This window comes from Rattus norvegicus, chromosome 14, assembly GCF_036323735.1.
Source record: "Rattus norvegicus strain BN/NHsdMcwi chromosome 14, GRCr8, whole genome shotgun sequence".
Taxonomy (NCBI): domain Eukaryota; kingdom Metazoa; phylum Chordata; class Mammalia; order Rodentia; family Muridae; genus Rattus; species Rattus norvegicus.
The window spans coordinates 83,230,234-83,247,260 of record NC_086032.1 but is presented as its reverse complement, the minus strand read 5'-3'; the positions used below and the strand labels follow the sequence as shown (position 1 = coordinate 83,247,260).

Here is a 17,027-nt window from a genome sequence, read left to right as displayed (position 1 = left end):
GAGGCACAGTTTTGGGGATGTAGCTGAATCGAGGGGGTGGGTTAAGCTAATCTTGGCAGGCAGTCTCTGAGGTGGGTGGTCTTCAGGCTGCGACTGTCCAGCTATGTTGAAACTCAGCAAGGAGCAGGGAGAAAGCGGTGGTGGACATGGTCTGAGTGCACTGTGAACACATGTGCTCGGGACCCCAGGATGGCTGACCCTTGCCTCTGGGTCTGAGGCTCTGCAGTCCTTCATATTGCTGTGCTCATTCCAGTAGTATGCATCTAGTTGGGACTTCACTCACGCAGGGCGTCCTCTGTTCCCCACAGGTAGGAGACTCACCCCTGCTCTCATGTAGCAAGGGAGGCCTGGGGCAAGCAGCCTCTCTGGAGGTAGGGTAGTCACAGGGCTGGGTAGGTGAAAGGGAGGTTGACCAAGGCATCCAGAACCAGGTCCTAAAAGGCCAATCTCTCAGGATTTCTCCCAAAATTCAGAGGTGCACGTGGAACGCCTAGGCAGAGCAGGGTTTATAAGGTTCTCCTGGCAGTAGCCACACCAGTCTGGCTGGCCTTGGCTCCTCTCTCAACCCCAGGAGCTGTGGGGATGGCACACCTGCTAGGCAGCCAGGCTTGTATGGACAGCCTGCGCAAGGACCTCACCGACCTGCAAGGCACCATTGTGGATGTGTTCTCCCGTGCCGGGCCTGTGCGCTTCCCCTCCTGGAAGTTTCCTGACCGTGTGGCCTGTGACCTTGACATGGTGGCCCTTCTAGAGCACTATGACCATGTGCCAGGTGACCCTGAGTTCACACAGTTGTCCCATGCCGTGCTGCTGGAGCTGGTCATTGACAGGTGAGGCCTGGACCAAACCTGGACGTCTAGAGATGTTGAAACCTTGAGTTTTTATTCTGTACTGTGTTATGCTGTGCTATCCTGTCTGCTTCAGGGAGTGTTTGCCCTCATCCTCACAATACCACAACTCTGCCCGCTTTCACCTCAGGTTTCTGTGTGTCAGGAACACTATAGCTACTGCACAGCATTTTCATCAGGCATCTTATGAGCTGCCTTCGCTCTCTGCATCACAAGGCCAGAAGTGGGCGGTGTCTTTTCCCACCCCAGCCCTGCTAGAAAGAAGCCAGTTTCTTCCCTTCACCCACTCTCTATGCTGTGAGGACCACAACCCAGGCTTCTGGCACTCAAAACCTGTCCATGCTAGTAAATTGAGAGGGGATCAATGGGCATCAGAAATGTTGCAGGGTGGAGATAGAGAAGGCAGAGGAGTTCTGCAGTGCCTCCAGGCACTCTGGGTATGCAAGCCTCGAGGCACTCTGGGTATACAAGCTGTGCTTGCACCCTCTACAGGGCTGCTGGATATTAGTACAGAACGCTTCCTCTCCCAGGCTTGGAACTGTGCTGTTCTCATCTAGGCCTGCCCTGCTGGCAGAGCACCCCTCCACCCACCAAGGCCATGCTCTCTCACCCCTTTCCTGTAAAAGGTGTTGCTGACACATACCTCCCCCACACCTGCCCAGCTGAGCTCTGCCTACTTCTGAGTTAGTACTAGCTTCCTCTGCGTATAAGTGACTCCTGTGTATTAAAGTAACTCCTGCTAGGGGGCCAGCCTGGGAACCCTAGAGCAAAGGCCATGGCCTCTATCCAACAGCGTGGCATGCTGAGATGCTCAGGATATATCAATAGTGGGCTCCGGCTAAGGGTACATCTGTCACAGCATCTGCCACCATAGGCCACTCTCAGAGAACACAGACTGTTTCCAGTGTTGTCCACATGGCCCACAGATTGGACCTGCAGGCTGTGGGTACCTCCTCTTAAGGCCTCAGGGTTGGAATGCTACTCCTACCCCAATCCCTTACCTTCCAGGTGTGTGTTACAAACATATAGTTCTACCTTTAAGGTAAGTCTTGGCCATGAAAATGTATACTTTCCAACACCTGTGTTCCCTAACATTAGTGCTTACTCTAAACTTGAACTTTGAGCTGAGCATAAAGAGGCCTAGCTGCCCTCACCCCAAGTCTCAATTGTCACAAAGACTGCTGAGCCTGAAGGAGGTGCCTCTGACTGGAAACAGGAAAACGTGTGCATGCCCTTTCGCTGCCCTGCTTGCCCCGGGACATACGGATGCTCTTGCTCTGCCATCTGTAAAGGGAGGCAGCTACTCACCCAGAACTTTCCAAGCCAGGCTGTCTTTCCTCAGCTCCTTGGTCAACTGAGGAGCAAGGCAGAGAGCTCTGCCATCCAGGAAGCCGCAGGGGCATCCTGTGGGGAGTGGGCGCTGGGTGAATCAACATGAAGCTGGCATGGACTCTCTCTAGGTTCTTGACCTCCAGGTCAATCCCCCAGAACTCAAAGCCCCCAATTATATGAAGACTGTGTTTGTACCAGCCTTGGCCTCAGCCCACCCTAGCAACTCTGCCCACAGGCTCCTGCTGCTACTTCAGAGTTGTGCCAGCTACGTGGAGAACCTCAGTTTGGAGCAGATGATGCCTCCTGCCCGGGTTGCAGGGCCATGCATGTCCGTGGGGCTTACAGTAAGGCGCTTCTGGAGCAACCTGCTTAGGCTGGGCATGCACTACCAGCAGGTAGTCCCCCAGGTGGGTCATCCTGGCCCTAACTGTGGTTGCCCTCACATGCCGTTACAATTCTAGCTTCTTACCACACCACCTCAAGGACCCCATCTGCTGCGCCCACACGGAACATTCAAACTCTAGAGTCTCCCTTTCAAGGCTTGCTGGCTATGCAGTTAAGAAAGCAAGCCTTGGGAGCCATGTATAGTTTCCTGGATTTGCCCACTTATACAGGGAGATTTTAGAAAATGCCTTCCCATTCTGAACCTCAGTGTGTTCAAATATGGGGTTTATATGAGCCTGATTTGATAGCAGGGCATCAGTCTCTCACACAGTCCCTGAGAGAGAAAGGACACTGTCACTGCAAGGGAGAGGGGCCTAGCACAGACAGGTTAGAGTAGCATAAGAGCAGGCAAGAACCCAACAGCAAGTAGCTGTAATGCTGCCGATTCCCTTTCAGTCCCCTGCATATTTGACCAGGTAAAGCCTAGGGTACGAGCAGAGAGGAGGCCAGGCCTTGGTTGAGTCAGAAAGAAAAAGGAGGTTCTCTGTGATTTATGCAAGTTTACTTAGCACCTGAAGATTCAAGCATTGGACAAGGCTGTCACCAATATCTCCCAGAGCTGGTTATCTCCCATGCCTCTCTCTCTCTCACCTGCCTTCCCTTTCTTTTCCTGACCCCAGAAAAGAACAAACCAAGGGGAGATTTCTATCACCAAGCCCACAGCTAAGGGTGAACCAGCCAGGAGCCCTGAATGTATGACTGCCAAGTTCATCAAGCCCCCCTCCCCCGTGCCAGGTTTGCCTTTGATCTGCCAAGGGCTGCAGAGCCTCCCTGTCAGAGTCTCCCTGCGGAGCCCAGGTGGGACCTCTGAGAAAACTAAGAGCGTCTACTCCCAGACCGTCGAGACAGCCTTGGTACCCTGTGATGCTTGCACCAGTGTCCAGGGCAGCCTATGGGAGGTGGGCAAGGTGATTATCAACCTATGTCAGAGCCAAAACTTGCCTTCATCCTTGGGCCAGTTCCAGAGATTGGTGCAGGACAGCCTGGGGCTTAAACCACTGCCAGCTGCCACCGTGGGCCACTGGGCAGCAGAGCAGAGCAAAGACCTGACTCGTCTCAATAAACACGTGGGGGCCCTCACCCAGCTTGTTGGGCCCCTTAGGGCCCAGCTGGAAGAGGCTGAGGGGCAGAAGGATGGACTGAGGAAGCAGGTGAGCAAACTGGAACAGACCCTGCAGCAGGAGCAAGGGGAGCGGCAGCGGCAGACAGAAGAGGCTAAGCGGACCCTGGCCCAGTTCGAGCATGACAGGCACCAGCTGCTCACAGGTCTACTCCCCAGAGGCCAGGCACTGGCATGACCTTATGATGACCATCCCTCCTCCCAGTCAGACCAGGCTTTGAGTCCCAATAGTCTGCATGGAAGAAACCCAGGCTGGGGAATGGCCAGAAGTTCCGGGACAGGAAGGCAGCAGGAAGGGTGTAGATATCCAGCTGGGGACATTGAGCAGCTGGAACTCTGTCCTCTTAAGGAATAATTCCTGGACTCCAGCCTCAGACTTATCCCATAAGAAGGGGAGAGGGTTCTCACTACCAAGCCTACCCCACACCCCTCCCTTAGCAGAGCAGCCTCTTGGCTTTGGCAAAAGCTCTTGGCAAAAGGAAGGCATTGGGGCCCACTGTTGCTGGCTGAGGACTTAGGGTCAGAAGTCACTGTCATTTCTGAGTCTCACCATTGTCTCCATGGAGATCACTGAGTCCCGAGAAGCATAGGTAATGGAGCCACCAGCCTGTGGAGCATGTCAGGGCCCAAGGCCGCCTAGAACTACCCCAGGCCTCCCTTGACCATACAGGCTGCACTGGGGCTTAAAGGCCATGGGCCCAAGTGATCCTCTGAAAGGCCTCTCTCTTGGCTGCTATAGAAACATGTGACCTAAAGACAAAGGTGGCCATTCTGGAGGAAGACCTGAAACAGCAGCAGAAGTCCATGCAGGCCATGGGTAAGAAGCCCCTTTGTGTTACCCCCATCCACATCTCCAACTCATTGTATAGCCAGACAAATACCTCTGTTTCCATTCCAAGCTCCTAGAGCAAAGAGAATGGGAACCATAGGAGGAAGGGTCTCACTTTCTATGCTTTGATGATGATCCCAACTAGAGTCACAATATCAGTGGGCAGAAAGTGCCTTCTTTATTCCAGACCCACCTCATGGGGTCCTGAGCCCCGTGTTGTGATCTGGGCTTCAGATCTGTGATGTGACCTCCCATAGTCCCAGTCAGAGGTGTTTTAGAGACTCCCACCCAGGGCTTCCTTTTGTATCTGCTCACTCAATCCTACAGAGGCAAAGGCCCAGCAGCTGGAAGAGGAAGGTGAGCGTAGGGCGGCAGCTGAGAGACAGGTGCAGCAGCTGGAGGAGCAGGTGCAGCTGCTGGCAGGGCGGCTGGATGGGGCTAGCCAGCAGATCCGCTGGGCTAGCACAGAGCTGGACAAGGAGAAGGCCCGCGTCGACAGCATGGTCCGTCATCAGGAGGTGAGGCCTATGGTCCAGGCGTTGAGCTTCAGACTCTTATCTTTACTTCCTGTGGCAAGAGGAGGAGGTAGATAATCCTGTGGTCTCGCATTAGGTGGAGAAACTGAGCTTGGTGAGGTTAAAGAAGTTGCCCCAGCAGTGCCAGGGTATCAGGGTTTCAGTGATACAGGCAGATGTGACACTGGAGACTTAATGAGAAGAGTCCTGTTTGAGTGGGGACTGTGTGACTGGAAAGAAGTTGGGTTATCCACTACCTTCTAAACAGTGGGTCCTGGTCTCACCCCAACTGGGTGAACATCCACCTGCTGCCTTCCTTCCACACTTTAACATCTGCGTGCTGATCTCTGCATCCAAACATAACACAGATACCAACCACACCGTAGCCTCCTTAGTCCAGGGTGGCCAGTTTGGCCACAGGGTCCTTACATCTGCCCTGCCTACCCATCCCTATTTAGTCCCTGCAGGCCAAGCAGAGGACTTTGCTGCAGCAGCTGGACTGTCTGGACCAGGAGCGGGAAGAGCTGCGGGGCAATCTGGATGAGGCTGAGGTCCAGCGGTCTGAGTTGGAGGAGCAGCTGCAGAGCCTCCAGAGCGAAAGGGAACAGGGACAGTGCCAGCTGCAGGCCCAGCAGGTGCAGTGGGGTAGGGTGAGAGGGAAAGCAGTCCTCACCTCTGAGGAGCCGCTTACCTTGTTGAGTGTCCCTGGGCCTTTTCTGTATCCCAAGGGAGCTTAGAGCCAGGTCTGAGCTTTCTTTGCCCCCAGGAAGTGCTGCAGAGCCTGCAGCAGGAGAAACAGGACCTGGAACAGGTAATTACAGACCTGCAGCTGACCATCTCAGAGCTGCAGCAGCAGCTGGAGGAACTGAAGGAACGGGAGCGACTGCTGGTGGCCTTCCCAGACCTGCACCAGCCAGTGGAGGCCCAGATCCAAAGTAGGAGTCTGGGGGTACTGCTGAGGGTAGGGTGGGGCCTAGGTGGGCATGGAGCTTGCCTAGATGTGCGGTTTGCTACAGTTCTTACCTCAGTAAGTGGAGGTGGGGGCAGGAGGGTAAACTGTGTGGCTCTAGAGCCACAAGCACTTCATCTGTTGCTCACCTCCCTGGAGCTGACATACAGAAATGCAGGGCAAAGTGAGTGCCCTACTCACCCTAGTGGACCAGGCCGAGGCCTGTCTCCCTCCCTAGTGGACCAGGCCGAGGCCTGTCTCCCTCCCTAGTGGACCAGGCCGAGGCCTGTCTCCCTCCCTAGTGGACCAGGAGGAGGCCTTCCTCCCTAGTGGACCAGGCCAAGGCCTGTCTCCCTTCAGCACATGCTCTGCTCACATGCCAGGCTTTGCTCAACTCCCCCAGATTTCCTTCCTAATGTCATGTACAAGGGGCCATTTTCAAGGACACAGCGTGAACTGTCCAGTTATCCTGGACCCCATGGTCAGGAGCACTAGGCACCTACCCTGGCACAGAATCCTGTCAGATGATCTCTGTTCTCCTGTCAGCATTTTTAGAGTTCTAAGGCCCTAGGTTGGATGGATTCCTCCCACAGCTGTCAGGAGATCCAGTGATGCTCAGCTGGTCACAGTGACTCGTCACTGCTGAGCGCTAAGTGCCAGCCCCGTCTGCTGCCCACAACTGCCTCCTGAGGTTGACCTAGACCCTCTTCTTTTAAAATGAAAGCCTTTTTGTACATTTTAGTTGTGCGTGTGCACCTGACACAGCAGGAGTGTGGGCGGAAGACAAATGTGGAGGTTGCTTTTCTCCTTCTGCCATAGGGTCTAAGTGTCCAGGAACTAAGCTCGGGTGGGTTAGTGGCAAATATCTTTCTTTAGCTGCTGAGCCACCTCACCTGCCCTACAGATTTTTTAAAAATCATTTTTTTGTGTGTATAGATGACTTGGGTATATCTATCTCTATGTACTGTGTTGGTGCCTGGTGCCTGAAGGCCAGAAGATAGGGTAAATCCTCTGAACTGGAGTTGTGGGCTGCCATGTGGGTGCTGGGAATTAAATCCTGGTCCTTTGGAAGTGTTCTTAACCACTGAGTCATGTCCAGCCTGTCACCCTTTGTATAAACTAGGAAACTGAGATGTAGCATGGGCAGCAACTTGCTTGAGTTTATAGAGCTGGGCACTTTCATCCATTTCACCACAGTGTAAGGAAGACCACACATGATGACCTCCTGTGACCCAAGTCCCAGTAGTACCATTGCCAAGCCTTCAATAAGGGAAATCCATTCTATTTTTAAAGGCTTATTCATGTATTTTATGTATATAAGTGCTATGTCAACACAGCAGAGGAGGACATGAGATCCCATGACAGACGGTTGTGAGCCACAATGGTTGCTAGGAATCAAACTCAGGACCTCTGGAAGAGCAGCCAGGGCTCATAACCACTGAGCCACCTCTCCAGGCCAGATCCACTGCTTTACTCAACATCCAAATCTGCCAATTCTAGGACGCACGTAGCTCTCAGATTCTAAAATGTGCCTCTCACTGCCACAGCAGGTTGACATCAGGGTGGGAAGAAAGGCCTGAGGAGGAGGATGTGCTGGATGCCTGGAGTGCTGCCTCTCCACCTCTGAGGTCCTGTCCAATCGGACGGAGGCAGACTTAGTGAGGTGGGACTCCAAATCTGTCTCTGCAGGCTCTAGCAATGTCACCCATGACATGGAGAGGCAAGTGCAAGCCAATGACATCCGAATCCAGGTCCTACAGGAGGAGAACAAGCGGCTCCAGTCCATGCTGACCAAAATCCGGGAGGTGGCCCAGCAGGGAGGCCTCAAGGTGACCTTTGAAGGGCTTGGTATTTTATTTGGAAAGGGTCCCCACCAGGCAGGATTTGAGATTGTGCCACGTGAGCATACCTCATGACAGTGTGGCTTTAGGCTACAACTGAAAAATTACTTCCATACATGAAAAAGTATGAGACATGAAAGGCAAGCCTTCCAGCTCGCAATCCCACCACAGCCCCTCATTAGTTTACTTCAAGAGTCAGCATATATTGCCTGCCCAAGGGTTTGCAGGTGAGGATGGCCTTCGGGTGGCTTCCCAAGCCGTCTCTTAGTGATGAGGACTTGTGAGTTTGGTTTGGGATTCTGCCTTCCTGTCTACCTTGAAGCTCTCTATAGTGTAGGGAGGGGCTCCTGGGCCCTTCTGAGCTTTAACTTTTTTGCAGATGGTCTCGCAGGGCCAGCTCTGGTCCTCTCCCTACAAGGGCATCCAGGGAACAATACCCCCAGCCCAGGCCCAGAGTGCATTGTCAGGGTGAGTAAGACTCCTGGAGGCTGGGCAGATACGTCATAAGAAGTATGGTGCCTTTGATCCAGGGGATGTTGCTCCTGTCTTCCCTCAGACCCACAGGCAGACGGCAGTCTCCTGGCAGCAAGACAAGCGGTTCAGGCAAGACCCATCCAGGCGGGCCCCGAACATCCCCCTCTCGGCAGCCTGGCAGCTTGCCCAGCAAGTCCTCTTCGGGGGATGGAGCCCATTCAGCCACCTGCACCCAGAACCCCATAAGGGCCTTGGCCAGGCTGAGGAGAAAGCTTTCACCGAACAGAGGTCAGGCTGGTTCTCCATACCAGCCCCAGGAGCGGCCCATGTAACCCGCAGCAGGGGTAGGGCTGGAGGGTAGGTGGCTAGCAACCCCCCATGGAATAAAAGCCCCAGCCATCTGCCCACAGCTATCTTGGCCTCAGCGTGGCTGAGCTGGGGGAACAGACCTTCCCTTCTTGTTGGGTAAGGGCCTCTGTGATCCCACCATGCAGGTCGCTGGCCAACAGAAGCCTGGCACTGAGTTGGGAGCTTCCTGTTTGCTCCAGATGGGCCTGTGGGAGGACCACACTGAGGGGTAGCCAGGTCACCTGAGCAGAGTGAAGCACAGCCTTCCCATAGAAAGGGCTGAGGGGACTGGGTTTCCTGACGGCACTCAGGTTAGGACTCGGGTGTGAGCACACATCTGAAATAAGGAGCCAGAGGCCAGGAGCTTGCTGCTCGCCCTCTGGTTCAGCAAGGCAGGCAGAGAACAGTGTTGTTTTTGCCTTTGTCGCCCACCCGGGCTCTGCATCTCATGCAGACCAAAGAGCATCAGGCAGCTCACCAAAGAGCTTGCTCCTCTAGGAACTGCTGCGAGGTCCCTCTCAAGCCCTACAGGTCAGAGCCCCACCAAACCATGGGAGGAAAGTCCAGGACTTTGGATACCTTAGCCATCCATGGTTTGATGAAAATTAGACTTTGGGGCTCACCTAGTTCAGGATGACACAAGATCAAACAAGGATGCTACCGCCACACCATGTACATGTGGTCACTTTTCTAAGGAAGCCACTAGCCTGTGTTGAGTCACATTTGTGATGGACAGGCTCTAAGTTTTCCTGAGATTTTCTCAGGGCACACTAACCAGTGTGGGTGGCATTATTTGTTGTGTAGTAGGGTTGAGTGCCTAAGTTTACAGTGAAGGATCAGTGGTCAGGTCTCCCAACTTGCTTCTTTTTTTGGGAGGGGTGTATTTCAAGACAGCACTTCTCTGTGTAGCCCTGGCTGTCCTAGAACTCTGTAGACCAGGCTGGCCTTGAACTCACAGAGATCCACCTGCCTATGCCTCTCAAGTGCTGGGATTAAAGGTGTGTGCCACCACCGCTGGCCCAACTCTGTTTCTTAACAGCCCAGGGGGTCTGGGGCAGACTGAATACTCTGAGTCACTCTACCAGGGGAGAGCCTGCTTTGGGCATAGCTCCGAGAGAGGCCTTGTGACTGCTGAATATTCCAGGCCTCTGCTGACTCAAACATCCTCTTATTAGCTCTCACTTGTGCCAGTTAGTAGGCCAGACCCTTCTCCTCTAGGTGACATATACCCTAGGGAGGCTGAAACAGGAGGATTGAGAGCTTGAGGCTAGCCTATGCCATATAGTGAGAACCTAACTCAGACAAGAGATGGACAGGCATAGAATAGGAAAAATAAAAAAGTCCAAAAGTCAATTCGACCAGGCCCTTTGCTCAGAGGAGAAAATTAAGGTATCACTCAATATGTCTCCTTTTAGATGGCTCTTGGCCAGAGTCCTCCTGGCTGGGACAGAGCTGGATGCTTAGACCTGGGCTGTGGTGCTGAGGTCCCTACCCCCTGCTGCTCTTGCCTGGCCCTGACTTGTACCACCCACCTTCAGGAAGGCAGCAGAGGTGAGCATGGTAGCACACCTTTAGTCCTAGTACTCAGGAGGCAGAGGCAAGAGGATCTCTTTGAGTTTAAGGCTAGCCTGGTCTACATAGCAAGTTCCAGAACAGCAAGGGCCACATACAGACACAGTCTCAAACAGAAAAGAGAAAGAAAGAAAAGGGGGTGCAGCAGAGAATGTGAGAAAGGGGGAATGTGCAGCAGGGAATGGTGTCTCCTGCATGGAATCCCCTTCAGCCCCTGACCACCTCCTGCTTCCCATGGGCTCATGTGTTGGCCAGTTGCTTTTCTCATTTCTATTGCTATCGTTTGGTGCTGGAACAGAATTCAGGCCCCTTGTGCATATGAGGCAGGTTCTCTACCAGTTCGCGCCATGCCCCAGCCCTTGCCTCTCATCTGAAGATCACTCTACATAACCTACTCACAGGGGCTAGAATTTCTAGAGTCAACATTTTAAAGATAGTGCAAGGCCTTGAGGAATGTAAGGATTCTACTGTTCCCAGCAAGAGAAACCAAGGTGATTGGTTTTCGTCTGTTTTTCTCTTTGAGAGTAGCCCAGGCTTGTCTATGCAGCCAAGGATGATCGAGAGTTCATGACCCTCTGGTTTCCCTTACCAGAGGCTACAGAACAAGGGGATTACAGGGACTGCCCAGGAGCCCAGTTTAGCCTTGAACTTTTTGTTTTGTTTTGTTATTTGAGACAGGGTCTCTCTGTGTAGCCCTGGCTGTCTTGGAACTTACTATGTAGACCAGGCTGGGCTTGAATTCACAGAGATCTGCCTGCCTCTGCCTCACCAGTGCTAGGACTAAAGGGGTACACTACTGTGCCCAGCTGGCCTTGAACTCTTAATCCTCCTGTCTCCAACTCCAGGTTTCTGGGATTATTGGCATATGCCACCACATATCCATCTTTTCCTTAACATCTTAAAACATCACACAGATTTATGTCTTATATGTTAAAATATACTCCATGTTTATTTTACTATTAAAACTTCCCTACCCAAACATTTGTTTTTGTGTTTTTGTTTTTTTCTTGTAATGATGCCCTTGGCAGATGCACCACATGTATTCTGTGGCCTCAAGTATCCTGCAGTAACATTTAGGCCAACCAAGAAATACAGCACTAGATGGTTTCTAAGGCCTCTGATCCCAGTCAGACTGGAGGAATCCAGCTGGACGGGCAGCAGGGAGTGGAGCAGGCTCACTTTAACGTCATCTTTGATTTGATTAGGCCATGGCCCGAAAGACACGGTCATGCCAGTGGGTCCCATGGCCACACATATTCTCCCTCAATAAATAGCATAAAATTCAACACCGAAGCTCCAGAGTGCTGTGGACAGATGTAGTGGCCATATTTTCTTTCCCAGAGTTGTGGGAGCTGCCTATGAGGACAGACACAATACCCCAGGTTTGCAGAGAAGGGCTCTAATGATTTCTCCTTGCCTGCTGGGTCCTGGCTCTGTGTCTTCAGCCTGGAGGTGCGAGTCCCTCCTATCCATCATGGGCATGGTGGGAACCTTTCCTTTGCCCACAGGGCTAGCTGGTCTGCCCATCCCACTCTCCTGTAGTGTAGGCTGGGAAGGGTCCATCCCGATGTGCAGACTCTCCACTGGGGAGTTAGTCATCTGAGTAGTGGTTCCCTGTAGGGAAAGGAAGGACAGGGAGAGAGGTATCAGGTGGGGCTTAGGGAGTTAGCCCAGGATCCCACCTGGCCCCTGGTGCTCACCCAGGACATTGAACTTGCACAGTGGGCAGGTCTGTTGTAGCATCAGCCAGGGGTCTACGCAGTCTCGGTGGAACTCATGCTTACAGGGCAGTACCCGGAGCCACTACAGGGTGGGAAGAGGGACACAGGCTCCAGATGGGGGCTAGACCAGTGCACTTCACCAGGACTGTGCAGAGCACTCTGAGGCCATCCTCTGGTATGCTCTTGACAGCCACAATAAGGACTGTAAGAAGGTTCTGGTTGGAGATTTGACTAACCTGCTTGTTACAGAAGTAATCAAGACAGACAGCGCAAGTCTCAGCGCCAGGCTCTGGAAGGCTGTGTGCTGCCCTGCTCAGCCGGCACCGCCGGGTCTTGAGGGATGCTAGTCTCCGAACCACACGGCGTTTGAACAAATCCTCCTGCGGGAAGAGGATGGCCACAGTCTTGCAGGCCCAGGGGCGGTGGGCATGAGGGCTTCCACAGTGTGGCTCCCACCTGGCCTCCAGGCTCCTGCTGGCTCTGTCTTGATGCCTGCCGTTGGGCCTGAACCACAAGGCCTGTGCACAAGAGCATGACCACAAGCAAGATGGCATTCCATAGCTGCTGCAGGGGCTTCTGGGGAGGGAGGCAGATGTCAGGGGCACTGAAGCTGCTCCACATGCTTCCCGCCAGGAATATCTACCCCCAGAAACACTGAGGGTCTCTGTCTGTGGGGGCTCCCTGCTTGCTCTTCTGAAGTCTCCACCCCACTGGCCCATGTGCTCCTCCGGGTCTGCCCCAGCTCCATGGAGTCCCATGTCTCCCTAATAATACCCTGCTACTCTGTCCCCAGCATAGATTTCCTCCTTGTCTGTTCTCAGTCCCTATATCCTCCACTCACCCTCATCTAAGCTGCTGTTCACACCTGAAGCCACAGCTGGTGAAAAGGCTTCCGTGCTATGATCATCTCTCTCCTCAACCAGCAGCACCTCCCACCCCCATTGCCAGGACTTCCCCAGCAATCTGACAGCCATGCCTGCCCACCCTTGTCCCTTGCCATATTTCCCATTGTGGAAATCGATTGTCCTTGTCCCTTCTCACACCTTTAGCCTACTGCTCCAGGAGCATCCCCCCTGATGCTCAGGGTGAATGCTCCCCCTGGCCAGCCCTCCTAATACTCTTAGGCCATGGGCTCCCTCACCGCTGTCCTGGGTAGTCCTCAAGGTCCTTTAAAATGACACAGTCATATTGTAGACTCAGTCTTTGTGGAATAGAACTGAAGTGACTGAAGAAGCAAGCCACAGGGGCTTTCCTACACAAGTACACCATTTCACACAGAGTTTAGATGTGCTGTGACTAAAACAATTCACTTCAAAGCTCTCGGCTTTCCCAGTAGCTCTTGGCCACAGCACTCAGGGCAGGATGCCCGAACGGTCCTATAAATCCTGGGACTGTTCTTCCTAACAGTGGTTCGACTCCCATCACAGCAGAGGAGAGGGGCCCGAAATGGTTGGACAAAAGAGCCATCCTAGACCAGGCTGGGAGCTGTGAATGCAGTTAAACTAACCCTCGCTTGGGGTGAAAGCATTGGGGTCATGAGAGGTGTCTGTAACCCAGCCTCTTGCCCCTGTAATCACAGTGAAGTGGTGGCGTCTATTCCAGGAAACCCTTTGAGCCCAGGGCTGGGCTCAGGTTCTTTGTGCTGTCCTGGAAGAGTCTGTGCCTGCTGCCAGCTTGTGGTTCAGCCCTACAGAATGATCGTGTTTACCTGCCTGAGTGCTGGCTGGAGCTACTGGGCAGGGCCCTGTGCTACAGTGTGGCAAGCCTATCAGTGGGCCATGCTGAGCAGCCATCCAGGCAGAGCCTTCCTGAAGCCTGTAGTCTGGAGCAGCCAGGACGGAAGCCCCAGCTAAGGAGACAGGCAGGGCTCCTCCATTCGGGCAGCCAGGATGTTGTTCAGCATGGCTTCCTCATTCCCAGCTCCGAGTGGTCGCTAGGCCTGGGGTCCACTGCTCACCAGGGCAGTTCCGAGAGATGCCCAGCTATCACTCGGACACCTCGCCCCCCATGGCCATATGACATTGCACAGGTCACCCCATCTTGCCCAAGAGATAGAGTGTAAGTGAGGAACACAAAAGTACTTGGCCTCTGGTGGGTCACCTAAAGTTTAGGAGCTGGGGTCTTAACCCGTCTGACTTGAAACTGGCTCATGTCACAAACTATTGGAGTCTGTGCACCAGGAGAAGACCATCTCTCTGCTTCCCTTCAACCTGTACAGACTGGGGTTCAAGAAATGCTGTGGACCGAACACCCTGAACGCCTGGAAGCCAAGCACTGGACGATCTGGACACAAAACACAGCCAAAGCCACGAGGACACAAAGTCACTCTGCCCACCATACAGGCTTGGGCCTCGTATGCAGTGTGGAAGCCTGGCAGAGCCCAATCATGCTGAGCAGACAGTGGGGCTAGGAGCAGAGGAGCGAGGGGACATTCAAAGCAGGAAGGCAGGATGAGGGAAGAAAGGTCCACTAGCCAGCTGAGGACTCGTGGACAGAGAAAAGGAACAAAATCTGATCACTGGCTAGGCCCAGGGGCAGGAGCTGGGGAGTAATGCATGCAGGTAGTGAGACAAGACTAGAAATACAGATCAGTGGGGGTGACACTGTCTATCAGAACACTTGCTCAGCCTGTACACAGCCCTGTGTTCTATCCCCAGTGGGGGGAAAAAATGGGACGAGTGAAGAGAGCTGTGAAGGCCACCGAGCAGAGAACATGAAGGCATCAGCCGCTACCACTGCCCACCACCCTAGGCCAAGTGTCATGGCACTGCTAATAATCTACGACTACATGATCAACTCTACTAAATGATCAACTCTAAGGTATGCAAGGCTGTCCTAGGATCCACAGGCACCTACCTGCTCCTGGGCTTGAGCACCTCCCAGGCACACCAAGTCCTGCCAGCCACCGTAGCCATCCTTGGAGAGACCACAGGTGGTCCACAATGTCAGCTTCCACTCGATGTTGGCTGAAAGGGACTCTCCACTGCTGATCTCAGCAGTAGCCTGGGTCCTCCTGAGAGGAAAATCATGGGTGGAGAGCAGACAGGAGGCCTTTGGGAAGGGAGGCCTGTACTCATCTACCTGGCTTTGCAGTGGATACCTGAGGATATGGCTCCCAGACTTTTCCTAGATTTCTTTGCCCATGTTTTTAATCCAGCCAGGCCAAGGTACAGCCTGTCAACCAGGCACCCAGCTTCCTCATGCTGGGCTGGTCTCCTCTGCCCAAAGAGCGGTTCCTTTCCCAGATCCTGCCTCTCCTCCCCTCCTTTCCCTCCCCCCAGCTTTCAACCTTAGACAACAGTTTAAGGGCCAACAGGTAAGGACCTTCTTCAGAGACACCCTCCTCCCCATGGCCCACTGGGAAGCGAGAGACCCACAGCACCAGAGCACCCAGAACAAACTGGACTCACTGCAGAAGAGCTTCCAACAGCTTGGTGACATTTGAAGAGTAATGGAGAACAATCACTGGCCTGAGCAGGAGCTGGGATATGTCCAACTGCAGGAGACAGGCAGGGTCAGCAGGCTTCAGTCCCCTGTCCCCTCGCCTGCCCACCCGCACAGCCCAAGCCAGTTTACCTCTCGGACTACACTGTGGTTTAGGATGAGGAGAAGCAGGGCAGAGGCTCCCAGGAAAAGGGCTCGGCGCATCTGCAGGGGGAGACAGAAGGTGAGAGGCTGCCACACACTTGCCTTACCTGTGGCCCTAGCTCCCCGGAGCCTGACCTCTGGGTAGACTAGCTATAAGCTGCCTGAAGTCAAGCCAAAGCTGAGGGATGGCTTTAGAGGCCAAAGAGACAAGGACAGTCGAAGGAGACACACGGTGATGGTTGTGGACTTAGGCAATACTTAATTATGAAACATAGATTACAACATTTTATAGATGTTAACTTTCCTACTTTCCCATACCATGGGATATTCCTGATTTTAAGAAATTTGCACCTCCTCATGTGTGTGAGAAACTTACACTCCTTCCATTCTGTAGGATCCAAAATCCTTGTCATTTGCCTAGTCCTGGCAAATACGTTCTCCACCCTTGCTGAGTCCTGTCACCAGAACAGGTCCACTTTCCCCAGAGAATCTTCCCACCTCCCCATGACACTGCTCCGGTGCTCCATATTGGTGTCTGCTAACCCCCTCGGGCCCAGGGCTTCTCTGGAAGGCTCCTCATAAGCCACTTGTTAGCCTGGCTCTAGCAGATGTTTTGAAAGCACTTTCCTTCTTCCCTTCCCTCAAACACCCTTTGCACCTGCTGGACCAGAGCCTTGGGATATGCCTTCTGGCTACTGCCTTGATTCTCCTGGTGGAACTGGGCGACCTGCTCTTTGCCCACATATGCCACTGCAATCCAGCCATCTGCGGGTATCTCTTGCTCAGCATCCACGACATCCATCTGTGGAACAAGGAACCATGAGAAGAGAGAGGCAGAGGGAATGGCAGAGGCAGCCAGGGTTTGCCACAAAGCACACAAGGTCAGGGTGTAGGAATGAGTGCGGAAGGGGCATGTGGATCTCAGATTTGCGAACCCCTGAATGCTGGGGAGCAGCATTCTGGGCTGTCAAGGACTAGCTTCGGGAAGAAGATAGCGGGGTCTATACGAGGGTCATGGCAAGTTTAGGCAGGACTGATCTCACCAGCAGCAGGCGGCCGCCCAGTAGAGGTTCCGGACTCGCTTCGGAACCGATCCTGACACCCTCCAAAACCAGGGCGTCCTGCCGCGGCAGCTTCACATCCACCCGCACTGCGCGGGCTCCGCCCCGCCCAGCCCGGGCCTCCGGCTCGCTGCCGTCCGCCGCGGCTCCGGGACCCATCAGGCCCAGCCACAAAGGCAGCAGGGGCAACAGTAGCAGCAGCGGCGACGGCGGCGATGGGGGAGGGGGCGGCGAAGATGGCGACCTCAGTGCCGGGCGATCGGCCGGGCCCATGACCGGACCGGAGAGGTGGTGAGGCCGTAGTCTAAGGTCCGCGGGGGGGCCAGGAGAACCGAGTGAGCCAGGCCGCGCCGGACGGGGCGGGGCGCGGCACCGGGAGGGGCGG

The 17,027-nt window shown here is 54.0% G+C and overlaps 2 protein-coding genes and 1 long non-coding RNA gene across 6 annotated transcripts in view; 1 reads left to right on the top strand and 2 right to left on the bottom strand.

The window, feature by feature from the left end:
• The window catches only part of Ccdc157 (coiled-coil domain containing 157), a 19,003-nt gene extending 7,752 nt beyond the window's left edge, over positions 1-11,251 (top strand). Inside the window, exons 3-12 of the mRNA XM_001062582.7 lie at positions 572-830; positions 2,416-2,587; positions 3,245-3,890; positions 4,484-4,561; positions 4,901-5,091; positions 5,547-5,723; positions 5,855-6,023; positions 7,727-7,866; positions 8,258-8,346; positions 8,435-11,251. Coding sequence (XP_001062582.3) covers positions 572-830; positions 2,416-2,587; positions 3,245-3,890; positions 4,484-4,561; positions 4,901-5,091; positions 5,547-5,723; positions 5,855-6,023; positions 7,727-7,866; positions 8,258-8,346; positions 8,435-8,684 — 2,171 coding nt within the window. The 3' untranslated portion in view covers positions 8,685-11,251. The remainder of the gene's footprint in view (positions 1-571; positions 831-2,415; positions 2,588-3,244; positions 3,891-4,483; positions 4,562-4,900; positions 5,092-5,546; positions 5,724-5,854; positions 6,024-7,726; positions 7,867-8,257; positions 8,347-8,434) is intronic.
• LOC134481866 (uncharacterized) lies at positions 4,735-5,911 on the bottom strand. Its single transcript, XR_010057733.1, has 2 exons — positions 5,780-5,911; positions 4,735-5,140 (listed from the first exon to the last, which is right to left on the bottom strand). It is a non-coding gene; the product is annotated as an uncharacterized LOC134481866 (long non-coding RNA).
• Rnf215 (ring finger protein 215) lies at positions 10,593-17,027 on the bottom strand. 4 transcript variants are annotated; one of them, NM_001107234.1, is made up of 9 exons: positions 16,625-16,996; positions 16,240-16,383; positions 15,570-15,641; positions 15,404-15,489; positions 14,850-15,006; positions 12,450-12,569; positions 12,230-12,373; positions 11,973-12,075; positions 10,593-11,886 (listed from the first exon to the last, which is right to left on the bottom strand). In NM_001107234.1, exons 1-9 carry the CDS (start codon positions 16,913-16,915, stop codon positions 11,864-11,866), a joined length of 1,140 nt encoding a protein of 379 aa, NP_001100704.1. In that variant the 5' UTR covers positions 16,916-16,996; the 3' UTR covers positions 10,593-11,863. The 4 variants fall into 4 exon arrangements, with proteins under 4 accessions (NP_001100704.1, XP_006251362.1, XP_063129276.1 ...); XM_006251300.4 differs by having other exon boundaries at positions 11,188-12,075; positions 16,625-17,026; XM_063273206.1 differs by lacking the exon at positions 12,450-12,569 and having other exon boundaries at positions 11,188-11,886; positions 16,625-17,026.